General features: G+C 43.3%; 2 protein-coding genes across 47 annotated transcripts in view; both read left to right on the plus strand.

Annotated features, from left to right (window-relative positions):
• Nucleotides 1-2,659, plus strand: part of NR1H3 (nuclear receptor subfamily 1 group H member 3) — a 29,634-nt gene extending 26,975 nt beyond the window's left edge. For all 4 annotated transcript variants that reach the window (XM_029998447.2, XM_029998475.2, XM_029998466.2 and 1 more), the window contains exons 8-9: nt 233-327; nt 718-2,659. In XM_029998447.2, the coding sequence (XP_029854307.1) occupies nt 233-327; nt 718-864 (242 nt within the window). In that variant the 3' untranslated portion in view covers nt 865-2,659. The remainder of the gene's footprint in view (nt 1-232; nt 328-717) is intronic.
• A 2,111-nt stretch (nt 2,660-4,770) lies between these two features.
• MADD (MAP kinase activating death domain) overlaps nt 4,771-24,284 on the plus strand; it is a 76,787-nt gene continuing 57,273 nt past the window's right edge. For 11 of the 43 annotated variants that reach the window (XM_041127832.1, XM_041127900.1, XM_041127845.1 and 8 more), the window contains exons 1-3: nt 12,435-12,538; nt 19,397-19,589; nt 22,398-23,012. In XM_041127832.1, coding sequence (XP_040983766.1) covers nt 19,528-19,589; nt 22,398-23,012 — 677 coding nt within the window. In that variant the 5' untranslated portion in view covers nt 12,435-12,538; nt 19,397-19,527. Of the gene's footprint in view, nt 5,022-12,432; nt 12,539-19,396; nt 19,590-22,397; nt 23,013-24,284 lie in introns of those variants that run through there. The other 32 variants (XM_041127895.1, XM_041127903.1, XM_041127928.1 and 29 more) reach the window with 8 other exon arrangements.

A 24,284-nucleotide genomic window follows, 5' to 3' on the forward strand; every position in this document is an offset into this window, starting at 1 on the left:
CTAGAGGAGTCAGATTGGACTCCCCGTGTGCAGTAGACATCACTGAGAAAGAACAGATACAGAAAACTGACATAGCTGTTGCAGTTGTGGATGACTCTGCCAGCTGTGCTGGGTGAATGCTAGATGAGGTTTTGGGGAGAGACCATACTGAGGGACTGGGGTTAGGCAGGTATGTAGAGTTCAGTGAAGCTGCTTGTGGCAATCTGCTTACTTCTAACCTGCTTTTTGGCAGACCGACCGAATGTGCAGGACCAGTCCCTGGTGGAGAGGCTGCAGCACACCTATGTGGAAGCCCTTCATTCTTACATTTGCATCAACAGACCAAATGTAAGTGCCTGACCAGGACATCAACAATGATGCAAACTGATTTTGTGTTTATGCAGGCACATTTCCTGCAGTACTGTCTGTAACAGGTCTCTTGCTGCCTGTACTGTCATGGTCTTCCCTTCTGTGGCTGTTTGGTAGCAGCTGTAAATGCAGGATTTGTGAACTGTCACTGCCTTCTGTCCTGTATCATGTTACATAGTTTAGCCAGCAGGGAGAGTCTGGAGTTTTGGGACGTGGTGTAGTATTTGTATTCCTCCACACTGCCGCCTCCTGGAGAATGCCGAGTTTAGAGGAAGTCAGGGTACAATGCATCATCTGGTGTGGTAATTTTTTTTGAACAAAGTTTTAGTGTGAATTTACTAACAACTGTCTATTTGTCTGACTCTGCAGGACCGCCTGATGTTTCCACGGATGTTAATGAAGCTGGTCAGTCTTCGGACACTAAGTAGTGTCCACTCTGAACAGGTGTTTGCCCTTCGGCTGCAGGACAAGAAACTCCCTCCCCTGCTCTCAGAAATCTGGGATGTGCATGAGTGACCGCATGCTCCCAGGGCACTGATATGCCGACATAATGCCATCTCCCAGCCTTTGCTAACGAGAAGCCAGCCTCCCCTCTCCAAAGCACTGAACTCTGGGCTAGGCAGTGCAGGCAGTGATGAGCCTGGGGTTTCAAAGTTGTCATGAGACTATGCAGGAGGCAGCTGGGGTACATCAGATGAGGGGGTTGGTTTTGATGTAGTGCCCATACCCCAAAGGAATAACATGAAACATCTGAAAATGGTAGAAATGAAGACCTTCCTCCCCCACACCCCCCCTCTTTCTTCAGAGTCTTTCTCTTCTCTAAGCAGGTCCTGAGGGCTTGCCCATTGATCCTCTCCTCTCTTGTTGATTATGAAAATGAATTTGCAGGAACTTGCCAAACCCTCTCTATTTGAGAGTAACCCAGCTCAAAAGGCTTCTGCAGGGTCCCCAGTGTACCTGGATCTGAGGAGCTCAGGGAAGTCAATGTGGATGTTCTAGGGGTTTCACTGGGTTTCCTATAAATAAAATCTCTTGTGTGTGCTGCCCTTTACAACGATTCCAAGAGAAGTAGCTGTTATTTCTTAATTATGAGACTTCATCTCTAGAGCTGCCCTTTCATTCTGGTCCTCCTTTGGAAAAAGGATTCCTCTAGTGTGTAGTGCCCTTTGTCTAATAGGATGGCCCTCTGTGTAGGGAACATCTGTACATCAGAAAGATGTCAGGCATAAAGTAGTGGATTTTTTTAATGTAATACATTGCAGTTTTATCTCATCGTGGTTCTCAAGCCAGTTCACTTTACCTTTGATTTGCTAACAGCTGGAAAACTTTAGCTCAAAACAAATCAGGGCATAGATTTTATCTTTAGGGGTGGAATAGAAGAAAGATAGGTGGGAAGGACTGGTACCTAGGCAAGGTAGGTGTGGTGGAAGGATCTCAAAAACTTCCAAGAATTTGGAGCATGTGGTATGTGTTCCAAGGTGGGTGTGAAGATGTATCGGCCAAGGAGAGAGGACACACTGCATTTAATGAAATATGTGGGCATTGCGTAAGCTATGGGCTGCACAACTCTCAGATCATGGGCTGCAGGAATATTGGGTGTAACCAGATCCACTTGCGTCTTCTTCCTTTTGCCAAAGCCTTTCCAAGGTACTTGCTCAAGGTTTTAGTGATGGTCATGGGATATGGAGGTCCCTCCTGTATGAGGAGTGCCAACTGCTTTAGAAGGACGCTTGGGTCTTGTATCCTTTCTTCACTTTGGGCACTGTGAGATCCACACTGGATTTATGCCCCAAGTTCTTAAGTATCCACATCCATCAGTATTCTAGGATTTACAGCAATACTTTGTCTGACAGAAGAGAAGTATACTGTTGTAAAACATGTTCTTCATTTTCAAAGAAACAACATCTTATGGCTGATCTCAGAGATGTAACCTTAAGTAACCTGGTAGCTTGGTCTCATGAGTCTTCTCTGTCACAGGGGTCTATGTTTGCTTGCCCGGTGAGCATCCCAAGAGCCTAGGTTCACATGGCTCGTTTTTTTGTTTGTTTGTTGGTTTTTGTTTTTTTTTGGCTGTGTATCTGAGCGCTATGCCCGTGGTGAGGGTATCGTGTCCATTTTGCACTTGAGGTTGGTCCCCTGCCACTGGCCTTCACTCTGCACCTTTGTAAAGCACTTGTAACAATCTGTAAAATAATCTGTTGTTTTTTATAACTCATTGCAATTGCAAAAATTCTTGTTTAAATCTGTATTTTTAACTAATCTGTTTGAGAAATGTTAATGTTTATATAAAAGAATAAAGCCTAATACAGGATTTTGACATTCTCTGATGTCCTGTCATTAGACTGGAGGAGGGTGGAGTAAGTTCTTGTTATATCAAGCTCAAAGCTGATATGAAAGTGAGTATATAGGTTGGGGAGAAGCAAGAAGTGGTGAAATAGTGCAACCCCAAGCAGTTCCTTTGGGCCCCTACTATGAGATTTTAGCTTGCTACGCACCTTGCTGTGTGCCAGAGCTGGCAAATAGGTGAAGTGGATTAAAGCCATGTCATGAAGACCATGAATTATCCATACATACGTCACCTTGATTTGTACAGCTACGTTCAGAATTTAAGCCTTTTATTTCATGTGCTCTACTCCATTTTCTGCATATCGTGGTTCACCAAAATTGAAATAGGAGTCCACTGTGCCCCTGGCTGCTGAGTGGATTTCAGCAGGATCCTAGCTGCTACCTGGTATGAATACATCAGAAATGATCAGCACAGGAGAAGCAGCAGGAATAGCTGTCCACGCGCGTTACCTCAAAGGCAACGGTAGAACCGGGGAAGCAGAGAGCTGTCCAGCATTAGCTGCTTCCTAAGCATTTGACAATCCCCTGCCACAATGGGAAAGGAAAGCAATTGTCAATTCAGCAAGGCTCCACACCACAGGCTGTTCTGCTGAAGCCTCTGCATTACCTTAGAGTATAAAATTTAAATTGGAAACTACTAGATCAGAGGAGGAGGGAATAGGAATAGGCTTAGGAGACTGGAGCAGGGTATGCGGTGGGGAGTAACAAGCAGAGCTCAAGCCAGCCCTGCGTGGATTAAAAGGATGGCTGGGCCGTACTGCAAGGATTTTCTAAAGAATGAGGCCGTCAACAGGCAGAATAGGCAGGGGCAATGAAGCTGCAGCTTCATTTTTAGCTTCATTTTCTTTATTTTTAGCTGCATCTCATTTTTACTAATTTGAAGAGAAAAACCGCATGTAAATTTGAGGGATTTTCAAGGTACAACCCATAATGTTGCTGTTGATGGCAGTGGTGAAAATGGTGATTCTTCTGGGCTCTGGCTTCTCCATCCCTTTTCATTATCATGTAATCAAATACAAGCTCCTTGTTTGCATATTCATGTTCTCATTGTTTTAAAGTGCAGATCAGTACAGAATTAGTTATTTTGTTTTATAGCAGCTTCCCAGGTTAGCCCAGGGAGCTGAAGCAGGTGTGGGGGAAGAAGGTTCCTTGAGGTCAGTGGCCCCTTTGCACTTTTATATTTGCAAAATGCTACCTAGGCTTGAGGCTCAGTCCTGCCGCTCCAAGTCTCTGTACCCTATCTGTTTCAAATTCATTTTGCTAACTCGGCCACTGGAGAAATCATGGGGGTGCTTGAACTGCAATTGCAGGAGGTGTTCCCTGTTGGCTGTACCCTTATGCAACAGCTGTGTTTGCTCATGGTCTATTCAGATCAACAGCAGGAGGAAGAAAAGACAGGTGTATTTCTGAAATCCCAGTTCCTCTACAATGGGTAGTATAGATGTGGAATATCAAGTATTTCACTATTCTCCACCTTTTTTTTTTTTTTTTTTTTTCCCAAACCATTGGGATACTTACATTCCGGTTCTGGTTGCATTTTGGGTTTACTTCAGTAATTCTGGTTTTGTTAATAAACAGATTTGGTTGCGCAGTGTACTGGTTTATAGGAGCTTGGAAGGCGTTAAAAAAGCTGTACCTCAAGCTTTTAATAACCAAATTATCTTGTAATGTTATGAAGCCAGTAGCAGATCAGCAAGTAAGTAGCTGAGGGTGGAAGTACGCAGCACTCCATCTCCTTGTTTCCTTATCCGTGTGCCTCTCGCTGGCCCGGAGCCGGGCTTTGCTGTGAGGAGGTTTCACCTTCTGCTTGCCAGGACGAGGTCTGAAAGCTTCCTGGGGCTGAAATGTTCCAGTGTATCTCCACGCAGCCCGGTCCGAAGAGCTGGGTCCCCGCAGGATTTTTTTTCCCGCCCTGCCATCTTGCCCTTCAGCCTGCCGCCTCCCCGCGCGCCCCCACAGCGCTCCCCTCCGCGCGGCGACCGGCGGCGCGAACCACCTGCAGCGCTTCCCCCCCCCCCCCCCCCCCGCCGTCGGGTGCGAGTGGTTCGCCCCGCTCCTCCCTCCTTCCCTCCCTCCCTCAGGGTGGCGCGTCCCGCTCCTGGCGCTCGGTGCGGAACTGACCGGGCGGCGCAGAGCGGCCGGCGGGCGGCGGCGGCGGGGCGGCAGGTGAGCGGGGGCGGTTGCCCGTGTCCCCTGTGGGCCGGCACGCAAGGCGGTGGGATGCGTGTGTAGGTCAAAAGCGGGGAGCCTGCCCCACCGCCGCTACGCCTGTATCGGGCAGGGGAGCGCGGAGCTGCCTGAGGTGATCGGCAGCCGGACAGCTGGCGGTAAGATTCCCCCCCCCCCCCCCGCCCCGGTCTTTGCCGCGGCCGCCCGGCTGGGCGCTGTGGGGATGCTCCGGTACGGCGAGCCCTTCCGCAAGGTCACTGCTCGGAGAGGGCGGAGGTGGTGGCCCGTCGCTGCGGGGAGCGGGGCCGGCCGAGCTCTGCCCTATCGTCCCGGGGCTCTGGCCGGCGGGGTTGCGCGGGGCCGCTCGCCTCGACGGCCCGTTGTGCTGCTCGGCCTCTCCGGGGGCTGTCGCCGCGAGGGGCGGGGGGGGATCTGCCGGCAGCCGGCCGGTGGCGGAGCGGTCCCCAGGCGGGAACGGGCAGCAGCCCCTGGGGAGGTGGGAGGGAGGGGGTCGCTTGCGGGTTTCCAGCGGAGCAGGGGACGGCGGGGGAGCCTGGAAATGGCGGCGTGGCCGGCCGGGGAGGGGGCTCGGGCGGCGGCGGGTGTGTGTGTGAGGGCGCGGGGCCCGGCTCCCCTCCCGCGCAGCGGGGCGGCCGGCGGGCAGGGCCGGGCCCGGGCCTCCCGGCGGCTTTTCCCCGCTCCCTGCCGGGAGGAAGCGCGCAGGACAGTTAGGGCAGGTAGAAGGGAGAGGCAGAGCGGACCGATCCCCTTCGAAGAGGTTAGGTGTGCGGCTTTGTGAAGGGATTTTGCTGCAGTAATGTGGCTGGAAAGGTGCTTTTGCTCCCTGGTTTGTAAACAGCAGATCCTGTTACTCTCCGCGACAATAGAATAGGAAATCCGCTTTATACTGGGCAATTTCTCATGAAGTAGCCTATAAATCAAGAGCATTTTCGCCTTAGAAATGGGTGTCGCCACCTTGCTGTGTCGCTCACTTCTATTTTCAGGCGGAGGAGGGGAAGAAAGCTTGGTCTGCATTACTGTTTGTGTGGAGTCACGATAAAGAAGTGCTTAGAGAAATGATAAGCCTTGGGGAAACTGGTTTGTTGTCTGGCTTTCTTCTCTCTCTTCCCCCCCCCCCCCCCCCCCCCCCGAAGTCACCCATATACCACGCTGTTTTCAGACATACACAAAATAACATACGTTATAAATTCGCAGCCCCACGGAGATAAGGTAGAACTGTGAATCCGGCAATACGCTGTGCTTTCCCTAGGCAAGCCAGCCATTTTCTCTACATTCAGTGCAACTCTGGGTCAGCATTTCTGTTGGTATACTCTCAAGTGTCCTTGCTGTGCTCTTTGCGGCATCACTTCTCTGCAAAAAGGATGCTACTGGTAGACAGAAGCAAGGGGAGGGAAGATGTATTGTGGTGTCTTCAGAGTCACGTAACCAAACCGAAGTCATCCAAATATAGGTTATTTGGGAAGTGTCTCCATTTTTGGACTTGATACTGCTTGAACCTTGGGAACTGTTTTGGATGGGCACAAGAAGTACTTGCTGTTTTCAGCACTAATAAAAATCTGCAATCCTGACACATCACAGAGACAGCAGCTCAGACATCTAACATAGCTGAAATGTAGTTTTTGCGGGATCTAATCTGGCCATCCCCTCATAACATGTTATGTAATACTGAACTGATTGATCGTTCCAGCTATAAAATAGTTCTTTTGCTTTACTGTTGTGTTGTTAGAAAATGCATAGCTCTTGGACCCAATTTAATATACCCCGGAATTACTTATACACTCATTAAGCATCTTACTGTGTGTTTAATGAAATGCAAAATCATCAGCAAGTCTCTAGAACACTTTTGTTTGGAAAATAGCCTTGTCTGCACTAAAAGATCTTGCACATGCCTATCCAGTGGTGCTGCAGTTGTATCGCAAGTCTGGACTTTTGTGTTTTTACCGAATTAACGGCTTTCAAGCTGTAAGCTTTGGAGTCCTACTGCATTAGTTTCCACACCATTTCTATTTTTAAAACCATTCTAATTTTATTTTCCTCTTTCCCATCCAGTAATGTCCACACTGAAAGAATGTTGTCCATACAAAACACATAATATGTCCAAGATGTATTTCCATGATGTATGGGTTATGTGCCAAAGCCATGAATGGTAGTGAACCAAAGGCTGCATAGCAACTGGCAAAAAAATAGGTCTTCTGGTTTAAAGTTTTCGTGGAAAAACATAAAAAGGGCAAACCTCTCCTTCAATGTTGATACCATTCTGTAACTCTTTTGAAAGCAGACAGGGTATGTATGTAATGAAGTCCAACTTCAGTCTGTTTCAGAAGGATTTTGGAGACAGCGAAATAAAAGTTTCAAGGATTTTTAACACTAAGCCTTGCCCACCTAGCCAAAGTACCTTTTTAGTTTTTAGAATATCAGGATTGATGGTGTAGTAGAAATGCTAGAGGCATCAGTGCATCTCAAGTCTTACTAAAACACTTGTTCATATCATCTTCCTAAATTAAATTAATGTTGGCTTTGATTTTATCTGGCTTGGGGTGAGGGGCACAGAGGCTCATCATTTATAGCTTTTTCCTTCTGCCTCAAGCTGTGTCAAATATTCAAGTTATGTATAGACAGGGTATACTAGACATACTCTGGAAAGATGTTCAGTCTGGTCTATTTAATATCTTTTGCAATCAGTCAGTTGAAAACCCAAATATTTATGAAAATTTCTGGTATTACATTAGCAAGTCACAAGTACTGCTGAATTCTAAGAGAATAAATCTGTTCATGACTTTTAATTTACAGCACTTGAGCTAATAGATTTTCTGTGATACTTCTTCCCAGATATATTTGTTAGAGAAATTACTTTCTTTTTTGGGGGAAAAAATACTGTTAGAGATTTAGTGCATGAGAGTGGATAACAAATGATGTAAAATTTAGTGACTGGGCTGTCATTTCACACTGTAGGTTTTTAACTAGGTGGGTAGTGCTGTCATGCTCGCAAGATGGGAATTGATACTTTTTTGTTAAAACCAAGTACAGATTTGAATGTTTCACTTAATTTCCGTTAGGAAGGAATCGGAGGCAGACAATGTGTATGTTACAACACAGATTAATTCCTGCAAATGTCCTTTGGCCTTACTGTGCCTGCATTTAAGATATACTGCATTAAATTTCCCGGCAGCCCCTTAGCAGAAAGGTTTTAGCGTAGTTATTCAATGCACTAGTAGAAAATACAGAATGTAGCTACTGATTCGGGATTTCTAGCAATGAGGAAAGGATTTAGAAACAAGAATGAGAGAGCTTGATATGCAAGGTTAATACCACTTCCCCAGTTTAAACGATTTCCATCTATCTCAAGGTATAAATTTTCATGAAGGAAAAGCATCGTCACTGACCTAACGAGACACAAAGTGAAATAAAAATGAGGAGCATGAGGCATCAATTAGAAGGGAATATTTTTTAGTGGGATAATCTGTTAATATGTGGAATAATTGTGATATTTCTTTTGATGATGGAAGGGTTTGCTGCTTTTCCTTCTCCACCTCGAGAGCCATGAAAAACTGTTATGACGACCTGCTGTTCACTCTCTCTAACTGAGCCTGTATAATTCAGCTGGTCTTTGCTCTGTTGCCTGAGCTAGAAAATAATTTTGGAGTGATTAGAATCTCTGTCACTGGAGGCCTTTAAACCTGTCAGGACCACATGAAAATTACTGTTGATGATTGAGGAGCATGCTCCTGATTTGTCTCTTGGAACTAGAATAACCAACTGAAACCCCAAACCCAGCAAAACTCTGAAGAAATGACCCACATACTGCCAGGAGCTCTAAAATCTCTTTATAACAGAGAACTCCCAAATGGGGAGGCCATGCATTTTGGTGCCCAGAAACCACTGAATTGTGAGAGGTTGTGTTTACTTTTAATCACCGTGACTAGCAGGGCCCTTGCAGTGATTTAAAAGTAAGAAGTGCTGCTTGCGTATGCCTAAATTACCTATGCTGAGGCAGTTCTCATGCTGTGTTCCTAGGCATTGCCGTTAAATGAGAGACTGTTGTGTTTCCAGGTCCTTGTGAGAAATAATGCATCAGTGTAGCAGCAAGGAACAAAGTTTCATGGTTTTCTGTTTCTCCTACAGCCTTCAATATTTCACAGCAGGGGCAGCCCTCAAAAAGGGGCTAGTTGTCATGTCGCTTTTGATGTATCATGTAATGTTTGTCAGATCTCTCCTTTTTGTTTTGTTTGTAACTAATTTCTAAACAGTTTTTCTAAGTGGTATTGTGAGAATCAGGAAATTAACCTTGTTTTTTTTACACAGGGGACAAAGATACCCAGCTTGACAGTAGCATATCTGATGACCTCCAGGAACTGTGTGTTATCTTATGAGCAGAGCAGCCTTTTTTTTCTTAATCCGTTCCTTTTCTTAGTCACATCTGTGAGTTCAGCACCGTGGTTGTGTCCTGCTTCCCTTTATATTCTACCTGAATTTCCCGCTGTCAGTATCAAATGTTTGATCGTCATCTTGCCCATAGCTTTGACGCCAGCTTCCCTGGATCTCTGCTTGCCTAGGTATATTGTACTTGCTCTGGAAAGGTCCTTGTGAAAGGAGATGGGAAGCTCTGCCTCTGCCTGTTTACATCTCGTCACACAGCAGGAGGAGAGGAGTGCTTTTTGTGATAAAGATGATTAGGAATTAAAACCGGTAATCATCAAAATTGCTTCAGCCATGAACACCGAGCCACTCAGCTGCCATTTCTGTGTCTGTTTCCACTCGATAGCGGTTAAACTGTGCTGTGCTGGAGCTACAAGCTGGGCGTGCTTGTTCGGTCCTCTAGGCCACCTCGTTTCTCCCCTCTTTCTCTCATTTTTCTTCAGACACATCCAGCAGGTGTTGTTGCTTTCCCTCCTTCCTTTGCCGTGGTGACTGCTGATGTCCAGAAGGTCCTCTCAGGACCCCTTGTTCTGTCACTTGCGGGCCCTAACCGTCGCTTGAGATGGTTCCTATCCCTTCTTCGCTCTGAGGTTCCTTCCCCCAGTGTTTACACGTGGGTGAGTCTGCCAAACACGCGCTTGTCACGTTGCAGAGCTTTAGCAGATTAAAAATGGGCTCTTCTCTTTGACTTCCTTTCAGTTTTGACCAGCTGGTACTATGATTTATCACCAAAATTAATAGTGGGATTGGTTTGAGAGTAGGAATTTCTGATCTTCCACAGTGTTGATGGGGAGAAGAGGAAGGTGTGTGGAGGGAAGGAATAACAGGGCAGGTGGCACACCCGGGGAGACAGGCTGGGTGTTTCTAAGACAAGGCAAAACAGATGTGAGGCTCTGAGTACCAGCTCTGTGGTGCTAACAACAGCCAAATAACTGAGTTATTTCAAATACTTCTCTTTATTTTCCAGTTCTCATTATCCTGAGCAACGTTTCAGTGTGTTTCCACACTGGTTGTGAGTGTCCCCCCTTTTCTGCCTTATAAACGGCTGGAATTTGTCAGGATCCCAGCGAGCCTGTCATTTGTCCCCGTGGGGCCCATCTCCAGGAAGGAGAGTTGAATGTGCCTGTATTTGGTGATGCCATGAGTGATGTCACCTGTTAAATGAGGAGTTGAATAGCTTGAAACCTATGTGAGAGGAGAAGCCACTAGTCATTGGTGCACTCCTCGCTGTTTGCCTGCGGTGTGTCTTTTCTACCCGCTGTCCTCTTGTACACGTCTCTTCTCTGAGCTCCTGGCCTAGAGCTGCTTACCGTGGCTGGGGAGGCACGGTGGCAGGGGAGAGCACTGAATAATTTAGCAGTTGCAGCTGCATCCAGCAGTTCTCTCAATGTAAATGTCACACGCTTTGTTGTTTTCCTGTTAATTTTTTATGGCTGTACATTTGCAGTGTTTGGCTTTTGGAAAAAAAAACCTGCTGGTGCCTGTGTTACGGGAACTGTGGCCTGCTTCTCAAACGGGAACTGGGCAGAGGGCTGGGAATGGAAGCATCTTATGGGTGCTGGGGTCTGTCTAGGCTGCGCTCAAAAGCAGCAAGAAAGTTTCTCACTCAGCTTAAAACTTGAGCCGAAAACAGTTCTGGTTCAGAAAAGAATGTACTGCAGTAGTGGTTGCAGACGGTAAGGCTAATTCAGTTCAGGGGTGTTGTGTAGATTTTGAGGTTTTCAGTTGCTGTTCCCCTGCCTCCTTGCAAAGTGTATGAGCGGCTGCTACTGGAGTTTTGAGGATTGATGAAAAGCTGATGAGGTAGAAATAGGTGAGAAGGCTCTTTTATTTTGTGATGGTGATGTTGCACAAGGAGGGTGGGGGGGGAAAGGACAGACTTGAAAAGAGTGAAGGGCAGGGAGCCAAAGCTCCTGTGTTACTCTTCTGTCATGCAAATCTCTGGAGATTATTTTTAAATAAAAGATGAATTTAAATTCAAACAGTGTAGAGCAAGAGAACTGGCCGGGTTGACAGAGGGTTTTTATGCCAGAATTTATGTTCTATGAGAAGATGGTGACTGGTGCTCTGCGTGCCCTGCACTATGAGGAGCTGCAGGGAGGATCACGAGAGAGGTATTTCAGGCAGTAAAGGAGGCGAGGAAAATAAGTCTTTAACCTAAATTGCAGTGTGCAAAATGAACTAGGGCTGAGGCTAAAATCTGTCATCTTCTTCCTGTTAGCAAGTAGAGTACTGTAAAAGTGTATGCTTCTCCTGCATTAGTTTATTGTTGATGGTTTTTCTCAAGAGTGTAGTAGAATAAAATAGATAACAGTTATTTGCATACCGTTCTTTCTCACATGCTTATCTCTCACGGCTCATTCAAGGCCTCAGTCTTGATTTTTCTTTTTATATTTTCTTTTTTTTTTTTTTTTTTTAAACAATTAGTAGATGAATGTCCCAGCTGCATGGTTTTCAAATATCTGCTGGTGGGTACAGCTGTGCTTCTGTGCGGCAGGTACTGCTGGGACCACTTCTTTGCCTTTGCTGCTGCCTGCAAATTCCTGTTAGGGTTGCACCTTTGCATTGGCACGGTTTGCACGTCCTTTTGCACGTCCTTTTTGTGCAAGACTAAAGGAGCAGCTGCTGTGGATATCTGTGGAAGCATCCTGTGGGTACCTGAATAAGCGGATTTTGTCCGCTGCTGTTGGTACTTGGCTTTCTGTGCGCAATAATGACTTCTGATGTTTGTAGTATTTGTGGATATGGAAAACCTCATCAACGGGGAGGCGTTCAGTGTGTTGCAGATAGTATGCCGTCACCTAGCTCACGGGCCCGCAGGTGCCAGGAGGGGTATGTTTCAGCGTTGGCTGCGGGCAGTCCTTGTGCTGGGGAGAAGCTTATTTGTAGTGTGGGCAGTGCTGGGAGCTTTGGTAGCGGAGCGGAGGGGGTGGAGCGCGGCTGCAGCTGCTCTATAAATAGACCCAACAGGCTAAGATCTAGGGACTAAAGATTGGGTTGCTATAGAGATTGATCTGAATCAGATTACCTGCGAGTCTGTCTTCACAGCATGTGCATGTGTGGCGACTGCGTGGTCTTGCACGTACAGCTTGGCTGCTTTAGCCAAGCATTTGGCTGAAGCAGGGGGAGAGAGGCGGCAACGCTGAAGGGCCAGCAGATGACAAGGATGGGAAAATCTGTCACTATAGCAACTGAGAACCTGAATCAGTCCAGCTTTGCTCTCTGATGCTGCAAAAAGGTTCCTGTCTGTGTGGCATGATACTCCTGTTTGTGAACTAGTTCTGGTCACGATCAGTCTATTTGTCAGCTTCCCTGTCCATGCTACCTCCATTTTCCTCTGGAAGGCTGACATGGAGGCTAAAGATGTTTGGCTGTGTCAGTACTGTTTTCAGAACGCAAAGAGATAATATCATTCTGTGTGTAGTAGTAGGAAGGGAAGAGATCTTTAAATTATTATAATTCTTCAGAAGGGCTTCCAAGGATGTCTTTTTGTAATACCAAAATCTGTTTTCACAATCCATTCTCTAACTTTCATTAATCTGATTTATTCTGTGCTTTTCCTTGAGCTTTCTGGATAGATGGAAAGTGGAAACAGTTGGAATGCCTCTGCTGTTTTATCCGTAAGGAACTCTTACTGACTCAAGTGATACGTGTGCTCCAGGGAGGATGCTTTTAGAATCTGCCTGCAGTCCTGTTCTCTACTGGCTGATTGCTTATGCTTGGAACTATCCCTAGGCATTTTGCAGAACCACACCTATATTGTAGACTAACCATATTAGCTAAATATGCCATTGGCTGTTGTAGGCATGCTTGCAATGCTTTGAAAATGCCTCCCCTTTTTTTTTTTCTTTTTTTTTTTTTTTTTCCCCTCTTCTTTGGTGCCAAAGTGCTAGTATCTTTTTAAGAGTCACAGCATTGGCATGCACTGCTGCCTTGCCAAGGTGGAGAGTAACACACAAAGCAGCTGCACCAGTATAGCAAGTCCATCCAGGTCTGACTTTAGAAATTGTTCCAGGTTCTGTCAAGCTCTGGAGAAGGGGAGGTGTTCTCAACTCATCTGCGCTGTCATCTGTGTTTCTGGTGTTAGTAGAACCACTGTAGTATCTGGATAATAGGGATAATGGGGTTCCTAGAATGTTGCATATTTTTAAGTATAAAACTACTAGCAATGTTACTGTTAATATAGCTGTTAAGCAGAGAAAGTGTAAAATGGCTTCTGTGAAATGGGGACTGCTTGTCTGCTTCTTTACAAGTTTAGTACAAGCAAAAATAGTATATGCTATACCAGAGATAATGGCTGGAATCACTTGAAACAGACTTGGAAGAAGTAACCAAAATTTCAGTGGTAAAGATTCCATAAAGATTATTAAAATGTGTAAAGACAGGTCAAAGCTACCATGAATAGTTCATATTGTGCTTCAGACTGTGCTGATTCTAGTTCTACAGTGAGTTAAGTGGGGTTCCTGGCCACACAGGTGAGGTTGGTTGGTCCTCAGGTACTTGCGCCTGTTTCTCATAGCTTAGCAGATAGCTGTCTCAGCATGCTCAAGGTGTGTAATGTGAGAAAAGGAAACATAAATCAACCAAAAGTGGGCATTGAAACTCCTGGCCCTATTTGTGTTTGTATCAGCTTTCAGTTTAGTCCAATTGGTATGGAACTTGAGTTCACAGTAAACAATGCACTAAGGTCAGGCATAGTGGCTATATATCTGAACTGAGTACAGACTGTCTTGGCTGAGAATAAGTAGAAATTCAAGATGTTCCAAGGACATTTTAGAACTGAAAATTTAGTTCCTTTTGGATGTGGCTGGAAATCTGGTCTTTTGCAAGGTGAGATTTCAGTGAACCAGAATTCATGTGGCTTCTGTCCTGTAATTCTTGCTGTCTCCTTCATGACTGCCTCTTTTTTTCTCTTAGAAATTAATGTCCCACTGTATGCTCATCACTCAGTTAGTTAGTAAATTGAATTGTATGACCCTGGTTTATGTTCTAAAGGTATCCATGCACTGGTGAACTGTGCAGTATGATCCTTGTACCAGATAAAAGCTGGAGATAATGGTTAAGGAGAGGCCTTTCCGGTACCATCCTAAATTATTGAAGAGTTGCAAGGAAAGCAAGGCTTAACATCTGCCTGTTGAAAAGTAAACTACTGTCTTTTGTATCATTTTTTCAAGCAATGATTTAAATACCTGTTGACTATCACACAGTTGAGTGTAAGGCTGGCCTATCAAAGCTGGAAGCTTCTGTGTGAGTAAAATGACTGTAAATGAGCTAAGTTGGGTTGACAGTTTGTTGTGTTCAAGTTATTCTTTGACTAAATGACTTTGTTCCTCTAGCTTTGTGTCTTTTCTTTCTAGACACTTTTAAAAAGACTGAGACTCCAAGGGGTAGATGAGACAGGGGTGCTGCACAATTCACGTCTCTCGGGACTAATGCTGGGTATCGGTCTGACACAGATAGCTCTAAACTGATAAAAAGCCTGCTGCAGTTCTTTCACGTTACCATATCCATTCTGTGGTGTGGTGCTTTTCATGAGTGTGTGTGTGTGTGTTTATATAGACTTTTATTTCTGGGAGGACTTTAAATTGCAGAATACCATGCAGATCGTCCTCTAAGAAGTTGTGCTACAACCTATAACGTGGGTGTTTGGGGAATTTTGAAATGTAGAGTAGTGCCAGTAATAGAAGTGTTGTTTTGAACACTTTTTTTGTCTCGAGTTACTGGTAGGCTGTGCGTTAGTGCTGGCTCTGGCCTTTGTCTTTGCGTTTAGGCTACTGTGCCAATTTCTACTAGTTCCTGAGTATTGCTGACAGCTGCTACAGTTCGTGGGTAGTGTTAGTTCTCACCAACCTGTTCACCATCCGTATGAGTGCTTATTTAAATTATGGTGTTCTCTGATACGTGATATGTTTGTGCAGTATGTTTCTGTGGTGGCCTTCACTTCTTTATTTTTCTCCTTTTCTTGAGTTGAAGTTATAGGAAGTTTCTTCTCAAGCATTGCTTGAGGATTCAGCCTTCAAAGGGCTGGTTCCAAGATGTTTGCAAAGAAAAAGCACACTGCAGAAGACCTTTTCAGGAAAAGCAACCTAGAGTTAAAGCAGCTTGAGAGAGAGAAGAGGCTATCAATGTCAAAACCTGTACCATCTCAGAGTCAAGATAATCTCTCGGTTCAGGTCCAAGTGCCAACGTGAAAGAAGAAATGGAAGTATCTCTTAGTTGTTTGATCTCTTTCTGTTCTAATGTACTTAGTCCGTAAAACCTAGGAGCATGAGGAAGGGTGATAGCAAATCTCTGAGAAAGAAACTACTTTACCTCTTTATTGCCTGTAGAGAAGCTGTCATCTGTAGTTCTGTGATCATATTATGTTCAATCAAGTTTTTCCAATTCCCTTAGCTGCTCACTCCTACCTTTTCTTTATGCCTGCACAAGCATTTGTGTGGCCACTTGATGAACCAAATAATAGAAATAACCTAGTAAAACCAAAAGTGGCAAGGGAGGGGAAGTGAGGGTGTTAGTTTTAGTCCATATCAATTCTACAATCTGATTCACCATGTGACTGCACAAGCATTTCTGCCAGTACAGGAGGGAATGACACTGGCCTGAAAGCAAGCTTTTGGCAGATAGGGAGAAAGAGGCAGGAGTGTAATGGCTGTTTGCGTTGGTTTATACAGACCATCAACTGTGGTGTCTGACTCCAACCAGGAGTAGGAAGATAAGTTCCAGCAAATATTGATCTAATGCTCTTTAATTGCTGTCATTAGCCATTACTAGATCTCTGGAGAAGCAAGAGATTGAATAGGGGAAGGCAAAAAACCTAAACTTAGTTCTAATTCTCCTACCTCTAGCTCCAACGCAACAAAACTTCATCTTCCAAAAGAAAGCCTGTGTCCTTTTATGTCTCGCTGTAACTATGGCCTTGTTAGGAATAAGTAACCAAGTAACGGAGACTGTAGGAGCCCCTGCAGAATATCTGCATCAGTCTGGTCTCCCTGTGTTGCAGTAGAAATCAGAAATCTCAGCGCTCAGATTTTTTTTTTAAAAACTGACAGAAACTTCGATATATGGCATCACTAGGATACAGCTTCAGCCATTCCAGGGACATTGGAAGCCCTGCATATGTTCCTTGCACTGGTCTGCTCAGATATTCTTGAAAATCTTATGGTTTTGATGGAGGTCTTCATATTGCATACCTCACTAGCTCCTTTGCAGAACTGTGGGAAAGATATGTAATGAATTGCAGTCATAAGAGATGTTCTCCAGGCTAGAGAATAGGAGAAAAACCACAGGGTATGGACAAATTACTGAAAGGTAAGCTAAGGTTGTGGTCTTGTAGCCTCTCAGTTACTCTGTAGTCATTGCATATGTTTTTACTCCATTGTAAATGAAGTTTACTTTCTCCACCTTCACTGAGGGGTAGGATAGTCTCTGTAATAGAGGAAGAACATATGTTTGGTTACCACTGAGTAGCAGAAGTTCCTCGAAGTCATACTTCTAGGTTACGTCGTGGTAACTTGTTCCTGTGCCCATATCTGTAACTGAACAATGAGTTCCTGAAAGAGTTCTGGGTAGAGCGATTTGGAAAGAAAACAGATAAAGTAGTTCTTCAAACTGAAGGCAAAAGGATCCACTCGATCATCCCAACTTCATCTTGTTCCTCTCGAGTTTATCTGCCAAGATATTTGCAGAATATGTTAGATCAAGAGCTGTTGCAGGACAGATTCTACAATGTTTTCAATAATATCATTAAAAAGAGGAAGCGGGAACTTTGCTTCCTGTGTCTGTATTTTCTCTGTTGTTCAGAGAAGATAATTTATTAAAGTATTGCTGCTCAGAGAAGGTAATTCACAGTGCTGTCACTTAGGAACCTACAGCGACTGTAATTGAGTATCTACTAAAACCATGCCACGAAGTCTTACAAAATGTGGGATTTTGTGTATGTGAGGGTTAAGGTTTCTTTCAGTTTATTATTCCATAATTAATACTTACCGACTAATACGATTATCCTTTTTTGATAAATCATATACATACTTTTTTTGTGTGTTTGTGTTCTTACTGGTATTTGCAGGGCTAATGAATAAAGTTCCCCAACTCTGAATCTAGAATGTGAAGAGCTGGGAAAAAAGCAAATATGTTGCTAGACTTTGAACATGATTGCAAGATGCTGACAGTTACAGTGCCTTTAACTAACTTTTGGTTGTGAAGTAATGAGAGAAACATCAAGAAAATTACCTAATTTTCTGAGAGTTACAGGTTGTTAGTAAATCTGTTATACTTTTATGCAAATAAAATCTAAACTTTATGCTGCAGAACTGAAAGATTTTAGTACAGTAATAATAATTCTCTGAATCCTGTGGTAGCCTGTCCTGGTTTTAGCTGGGATAGAGTTAATTTTCTTTCTAGTAGCTGGTATAGTGTTATGTTTTGGGTTCAGTATGAGAAGAATGTTGATAACACTGATGTTTTCAGTTATTGCTAAGTAGTGTTTAGTCGAAAGTCAAGGGTTTTTCAGCTTCTCATGCCCAGCCAGCAAGAAGGCTGGAGGGGCACAAGAAGCTGGGAGGGGACAGACACAGCCAGGGCAGCTGAACCAAAGTGGCCAAAGGGGTATTCCACAGCATGTGACGTCATGTCCAGTATATAAACTGGGGGCAGTTGGCTGGGAGGGGCAGTTCGCTGCTTGGGAACTGACTGGGCATTGGTCAACGAGTGGTGAGCAACTGCATTGTGCATCACTTCTTTTGTATATTCCAATCCTTTTATTACGATTGTCATTTTATTATTGTTACTATTATCATTATTAGTTTCTTCCTTTTTGTCCTATTAAACTGTTCTTATCTCAACACACGAGTTTTACCTTTTTTTTTCCGATTCTCTCCCCCATCCCACTGGGTGGGTGGGGAAGTGAGTGAGTAGCTGCATGGTGCTTAGTTGCTGGCTGGGGTTAAACCATGATGTAGCCTTTGGATGTAAACATGAACTGAAATAGAAGCTTTACTCTGAATATGCCCAAAAAGGCAATCAGTTCAATTTTAAAAATATAAAATAACTTTATTAATGCTTTCATTGGCATGCTCAGTAAACTTGTGTACAGTTTGAGCATCTCTGAGAGTTTCTGAGAACTTTCTATTTCAGAAAATTTCTCTTTTCAGATTGTTTTCAAATGTAGGTAGGGAACATTGTCATATGAAACTTGATTACTTTTTAACATTTTTTTTTTTCTCCTTTCTTTCATGAATTCAATGAAGTATGAATGGTGGGATTGAAAAGAACAATTTTACAGTGCTTACTGAATTCTGGATGTCTATTAAGCATAGTTATTGACAAATAGTAGTGCTGCAGTAAAGTACCAATTGTGCCAAGAGGTCTTTTCTATTATAAAATGGGCAGAGAAAGTAGCTGTAGGAGGCATGGGTATCAAGAGTAAATAATGAAGATACAGAAGATAAGTGGAATTGAATAAAGTAAGTGAAATAAACAGTATGATTTACAAGAAACACTTTTGCTATTGCAAACGGCAGTCCTGTAGAACTGCAGTTCTATATCTTCACCGAAGTGTTAAGACATCGCAGTCGTAGGGGATTGTGGAGATCATTCTTGCTCTAGGCCACATCCAGGTTTGGGAGGGTGAGGTGCATTATAACAAATTGGAGTTCTCTTGATATTACCCTTTCTTTAGTTATTCTTTTTATCAGACAACTAAAGTTCAGGTTGCATTTGTTTCTTCATTTGTGTTTACTTGTACAGAATTGCCAGTTAAAGCTCCTTTCCCAAGCACTGTAGGAATCCCAGGGTTTTGCCTAAACAATACTTTTGCCTTGAACCATTTAATGAATAGTTTTTTGCCAGTGATATGCTGCTTTGTTTGTCTGTGGTATTTCTTGAGATCCTCTTGTACTTTTTTGTGTGTTTTTCAGCTCTCTGCTTTTGTGGGCATGTGGTTGTGGTTTTATACTCATGAAGAGGGAGATCTGTGGATGGCCATGACTGCATAGAACACTGAGGCTTTTGGGGAATGTAATTAAGGTCATGAGGTAGCCTACCATGTATTTGGTATTCCTGATTGTGCCTTTTACACTCTTGCTTTTCTTGATCATAGGTTGGGCTTGCCAGACTGTTCCAAGCAGATTCTGTTCCCCAGGGCAGTTGATCACGGCTGACTGGATAACAGGCTACTGGACTGATGAAGAGAAATTCACTGAGATGACATAGGGAGGGGCATCAAGGACAATGGTGCAGAAAAAGAAAATCTGCCCTCGGTTACTCGACTATCTTGTGATCATTGGAGCCAGGTAATGTAAAAGAGTCTCAGCACTGCATTGCTTGGGCAGTAGAGTGGGGATAAATAGCCTAGCATCCGTTGATGAAGCCTTGCTTGGTGCTGAGGAAGTGCTGTCTGGAATGCATGCAGAATGCTACTGTAATGGGAGCATCTACTTGGGTCAGGGCACTTTTTGAAAGATACTAGTGCAGCCAAAGTTTTTTAACTTGTGGTCTTTAGACTCCTTTTCAAGGGTCTGCAAAAGGTGACTAAGAACAGCCAGTTTATATATGACTCTCTAGTAGTCTATGTGTCTGCACTTCTGTGCTTCTACTGGCATCAGGGTAGAGGGATTCACAAATTGAAAATACTGAAAGCCACATGCAAATACAATACTTGTTTGGGGTTACTTTTCTAGCTTTTGAAGTGCAGTCTGTAAACTCAGTTTAAAAAAAATAATCTGGAACTTGCCTTACTTAGCTGTTTCTCCCTCTAATACTCATTTATCCTCATAGGAATGACATGAATGCTTTCTTGTTTTAAAGTCTTATTAACTATCAATAGATAAAATGTTATGCTTATTTACTTAAAGCATGTATGAAATGTAGGGTTGATATGTGTGCTGTTTGTCAAATACACAGGTGCTCAGTAAATGTTATTTTTCTTTATTTGGAGTTTACGCAGTAACTTTCTGCCAGTCTGTTTAATGGGTGTATTCCAAAGTCTATTTTACTTTCATTTCTAAGTATCAGTGGTTTACGTGCATCAGCCTGTTGCTTTACCTCCCACTTTTTTTTTCAGAATACTTTGAGTGCAATATTTAAATAGGCTAAGTGGAGGAAATTACATAATCCTAAGTAATAATTATTTTTATTATTGTATTTTATGGACAGAATAATTTAATAGTTTAATTACGTCTTATTGTCTGTAGAAAAATAACCAAGTTTTCCACATGTGTGTCACCAGCTAGGAAAAGGAGTAAGAAGTGTTAACTGCCTCCTCCAGTGATGCTTATGTTGTCTGATGTTCTCACTCAGAAATTTGCTAGCATCACTTCTGGACTCCTACAGTTCTCTTGCTTTCTGCTGGGCAGTGGTAGCTAGAGTGCTAATGTTCAGCGGTCTGTTGTCTCATTAGGCACTTCAACAAATGCCTACGATAAGAGATGGAGCTGACTGAAGTAGCTTCTACTGCAAAGTCCTTACGAGCTCTGTGTGGCCTTTACCATTACATCTTGTTATCCACCGTGCACAAATAGCAATGCCTTTTGGAAGTATTCCCTTTTATTAGATGCAAATTTTCTAAATGTCTGAGAAAACTCTGTAGCTAATATTACTGCAAAGGCATGAACTGATGATATATTCGCTGGTACTTTGTTGATTACTTTTTTTTTTAACCATTTACTGCTGAATAGACTCTCTAAACAGTACCAGCATTATTTGACATTTCTTCTTCAGCAGATGATATGTTAGTTGTGTCCATTAATATATAATAGCTTTTTAGGGTTTCTTTTTGTACAGTATTTCAGTACTTAACTGTACAGGTAGTGTAAATTTTGTTACCAATTTATACTTTATTACTACTAAAGCATTTTTACTTTTTCTTTGATAAAGTATTAGTTTGGGAGAATTAGTCAGCAGAGCTATTTATACCAGTGATTTTCTTTTGTAAATTACAAACATTCTATTACTACTTGTTTGGGTTTTCTCACCTCTCAGATAAGAAAAAAAGCAAGTGTCATTTATATTTTGAGATGGGCATATCTAAAGTATCAATGTGAGAAAATGTCTTGTATGAAATCCCATAGGAGAGTGATGATGGAGCCAGGTCTCCTACATCTCATTTATTAAACATGAAAATAAATGCTAATTACTTCAGAAAATGGTGAGAGATCAGACTTTATAGCAAAGGGGTCAAACCAAAGAGAGGTTGTTCTGGAGACATATTTTTCTTCCTTTACTTTGTAGATCTCAAACTATTTCTCTTGCAATTATTCAGTAACTTTCATGGAAGACTAGTGGTAGGAAGATAGTTAATACCTTGAAAGAATCTGTTCTTCTGGTGGAAAACTAGGAATAAACAGTATCACTTTTCTGTCTTTTTGTTCCATTAGTGATTTGTGGTACAAAGGTTGATGAGCCACAGTGTTAAATAGGTCTGCGTATTACTACATAGCTTTTATACTAACTTACACTTCAAATCCAACTTGGAAATCAAACACAGAAATAGATAAATCTATCGTTGCTGGAACTTTTTAATGAAAATTTTACAGGATGAGGTCCATTTAAATCCACCATTTGTCTGAGTTCTTTCCTAGTAAATTCTTGTTTTTCCCAATTAGGAATTGATACTGGATTTTCTCATTTAATTTTTCATCTTGTTCATAAATGGCTGAAATCCAGGGGGGTTTCATCTGACTGTATATTTGGAGAGGGACAGTGTATTTCCTACCCAAGTTGGTCTCCTACCCCAGAGACCTGTGCAGTTAAATTCATTTTGGAAATCAAAGTCAGGGAAACATGACAATACAATGTTCTTCTGGGAATAACATACTCCTGAAAGTCCTTTTCTTGGTCAAATTTGAACAGGCTCCTTGTTGGGCCTTGATAATGATGGTATAGGCTTCTTTATTTAACCTTTCTCCAACTGTGGCCTTGTGTTAGTGATTGAGCATTGTGGCTAGTGACTGGGAAGCTGTGCTTTCTCTGGATAGTGGGGGAGAGAAGAAACAAAGATGAAGCTGAGCCCACAGGCTTCTGACATGTGAGTGGGGAGATGCCAAAGATTTTTATTGGCATTAGTCAACTATATATGTTGTTTTTGTTTGGTTTTTTTGTAGGCAGCCGAGTAGTGATAGTGTTGCTCAGACTCCCGAACTGCTGCGACGTTACCCTCTAGAAGACCATGTGGACTTTCCTCTACCGCCTGATGTTGTATTCTTCTGCCAGCCAGAAGGATGCCTGAGCGTGCGGCAAAAACGCATGAGCTTCCGCGATGACACTTCCTTTGTCTTCACGCTCACAGACAAGGATACAGGTGTCATTCGCTACGGAATCTGTGTCAACTTCTACCGCTCCTTCCAGAAGCGAGTACCCAAGGAGAAGGGAGAAAGCACAGGGGCGCATCGAGCTCGGGAGGGACAGAAAATCCCCAAATCCGGGGATGCATCTGCACCCCAAGAGGAAGTGGGCACTGAGAGTTCGGAGAGTGGTTCTTCACTGCAGGCTCCAAGTACAGAGTCTACCCCAGATGTGACTCGATCACCACGCAGTAAGCGGCTGGCCAAAGGCAGCCATCGCTCTCGGAACAGCACTCTGACTTCCCTGTGCATCCTTAGTCATTATCCCTTCTTTTCCACCTTTCGTGAGTGTCTGTACACCCTCAAGAGACTTGTGGACTGCTGTAGTGAGAGATTGTTGGGCAAGAAGTTGGGGATTCCTCGTGGGGTGCAGAGGTATGTTGAGGGGGAAGAAAGAACTTTTTCCTCCTACTGTTTGTGTCCAGGGCTGCAATTGTCTGCATGGCAAATTGTGGCTACAGGTGTGGTTGTAGGAGCAGCCAAACACCAATGGTTGATCTTTTTGCTGTTTTAACCCAGGATCACAGTAGGAAAAGGAAATTTTGGTGATGATTTCTTTAAAACTTCTCTGTGTGATTCTGTAACCTGGTGTGATTTCCATCTTTGATACACCTAAGGAGGCACTATCCTGCTAACAACTGACTGAGCATGATCTTTTCTGAAGCTGCACACTGATGCTGTCATTGTTGCTTTGGCATATAAGCTCCGTGGTGGTGTACGTCAGGACTGATTCTCTGGCAAATTAGAGACAGCCAAGAAATAACAGAGAGCATCTCCACTTGGGGCAAGAGGGAAATGATGAAAGTATGCTTAACGAGCTTGTGAAACAATCTGAACTTCAGCGTGGGAGAGAAAAGACTAGAGAAGCAGGAACGGCTGAAAGAGATCAAAGTACAATATTTGAAGGGGAGAGGGAGGAGAGAGAGAAAACAAAGGAGCTGTCTAGGAGGCATATGGGAATGGGGGTTGGTAACAGCAAATTAACAGCAATTTGGTGTATTTTTAATGTAATGTAGTAATCTTACATATCTGCTTTATAACGTTGGGTATGTAACAAAAGCTGTTGCACTGTAGGGTACAGAAGGAACAATGTCTTTATATCAGTCATGGATATATATCTGTGCTATTGTGCCTGATACCTACATTCCAGAATGATATTTTCCTTTCTAATAAGCTAACTGAAAAGAGAAAATATAAAATGAATCTCTGGAGAAGGAGGGGATTATCTCAATAATAGTAAGAGCGATGGGGCTGTGAGATGGCTCATAATGTGAGTTAAGTAACTTGGTATGCTCCAAATTAAACTTGTGAAAAGCAAAAAATGACACGACATCTATCACTTTCATCTTTATAAGCTCTTTACATTTTGCATGAAAGGGGAAATCTGTCCCGTTCACAGAGCAGTAGCCTACTTCTTGGGTTACTGCCCTGGAATAGTTCTAGGAGAGTGTCCTGGGCTTATGACTGACTCCTGCATTAGCAGATTTATCACCTGAATCCACTGACTGTCGGGGGAAAATGATTCTGTCAGAACAAAACTCCTCCCCCCCCCCCAATGGAAATATGTATTAAGGGAGCTTATTTTGTCACTTGGTTTAGTCTGATAATTACTGAGGCAGAAAAAAAGCTAATTTTCATGATCTTCCT

This window comes from Aquila chrysaetos, chromosome 2 (assembly GCF_900496995.4).
Source record: "Aquila chrysaetos chrysaetos chromosome 2, bAquChr1.4, whole genome shotgun sequence".
NCBI classification, from domain to species: Eukaryota; Metazoa; Chordata; class Aves; order Accipitriformes; family Accipitridae; genus Aquila; species Aquila chrysaetos.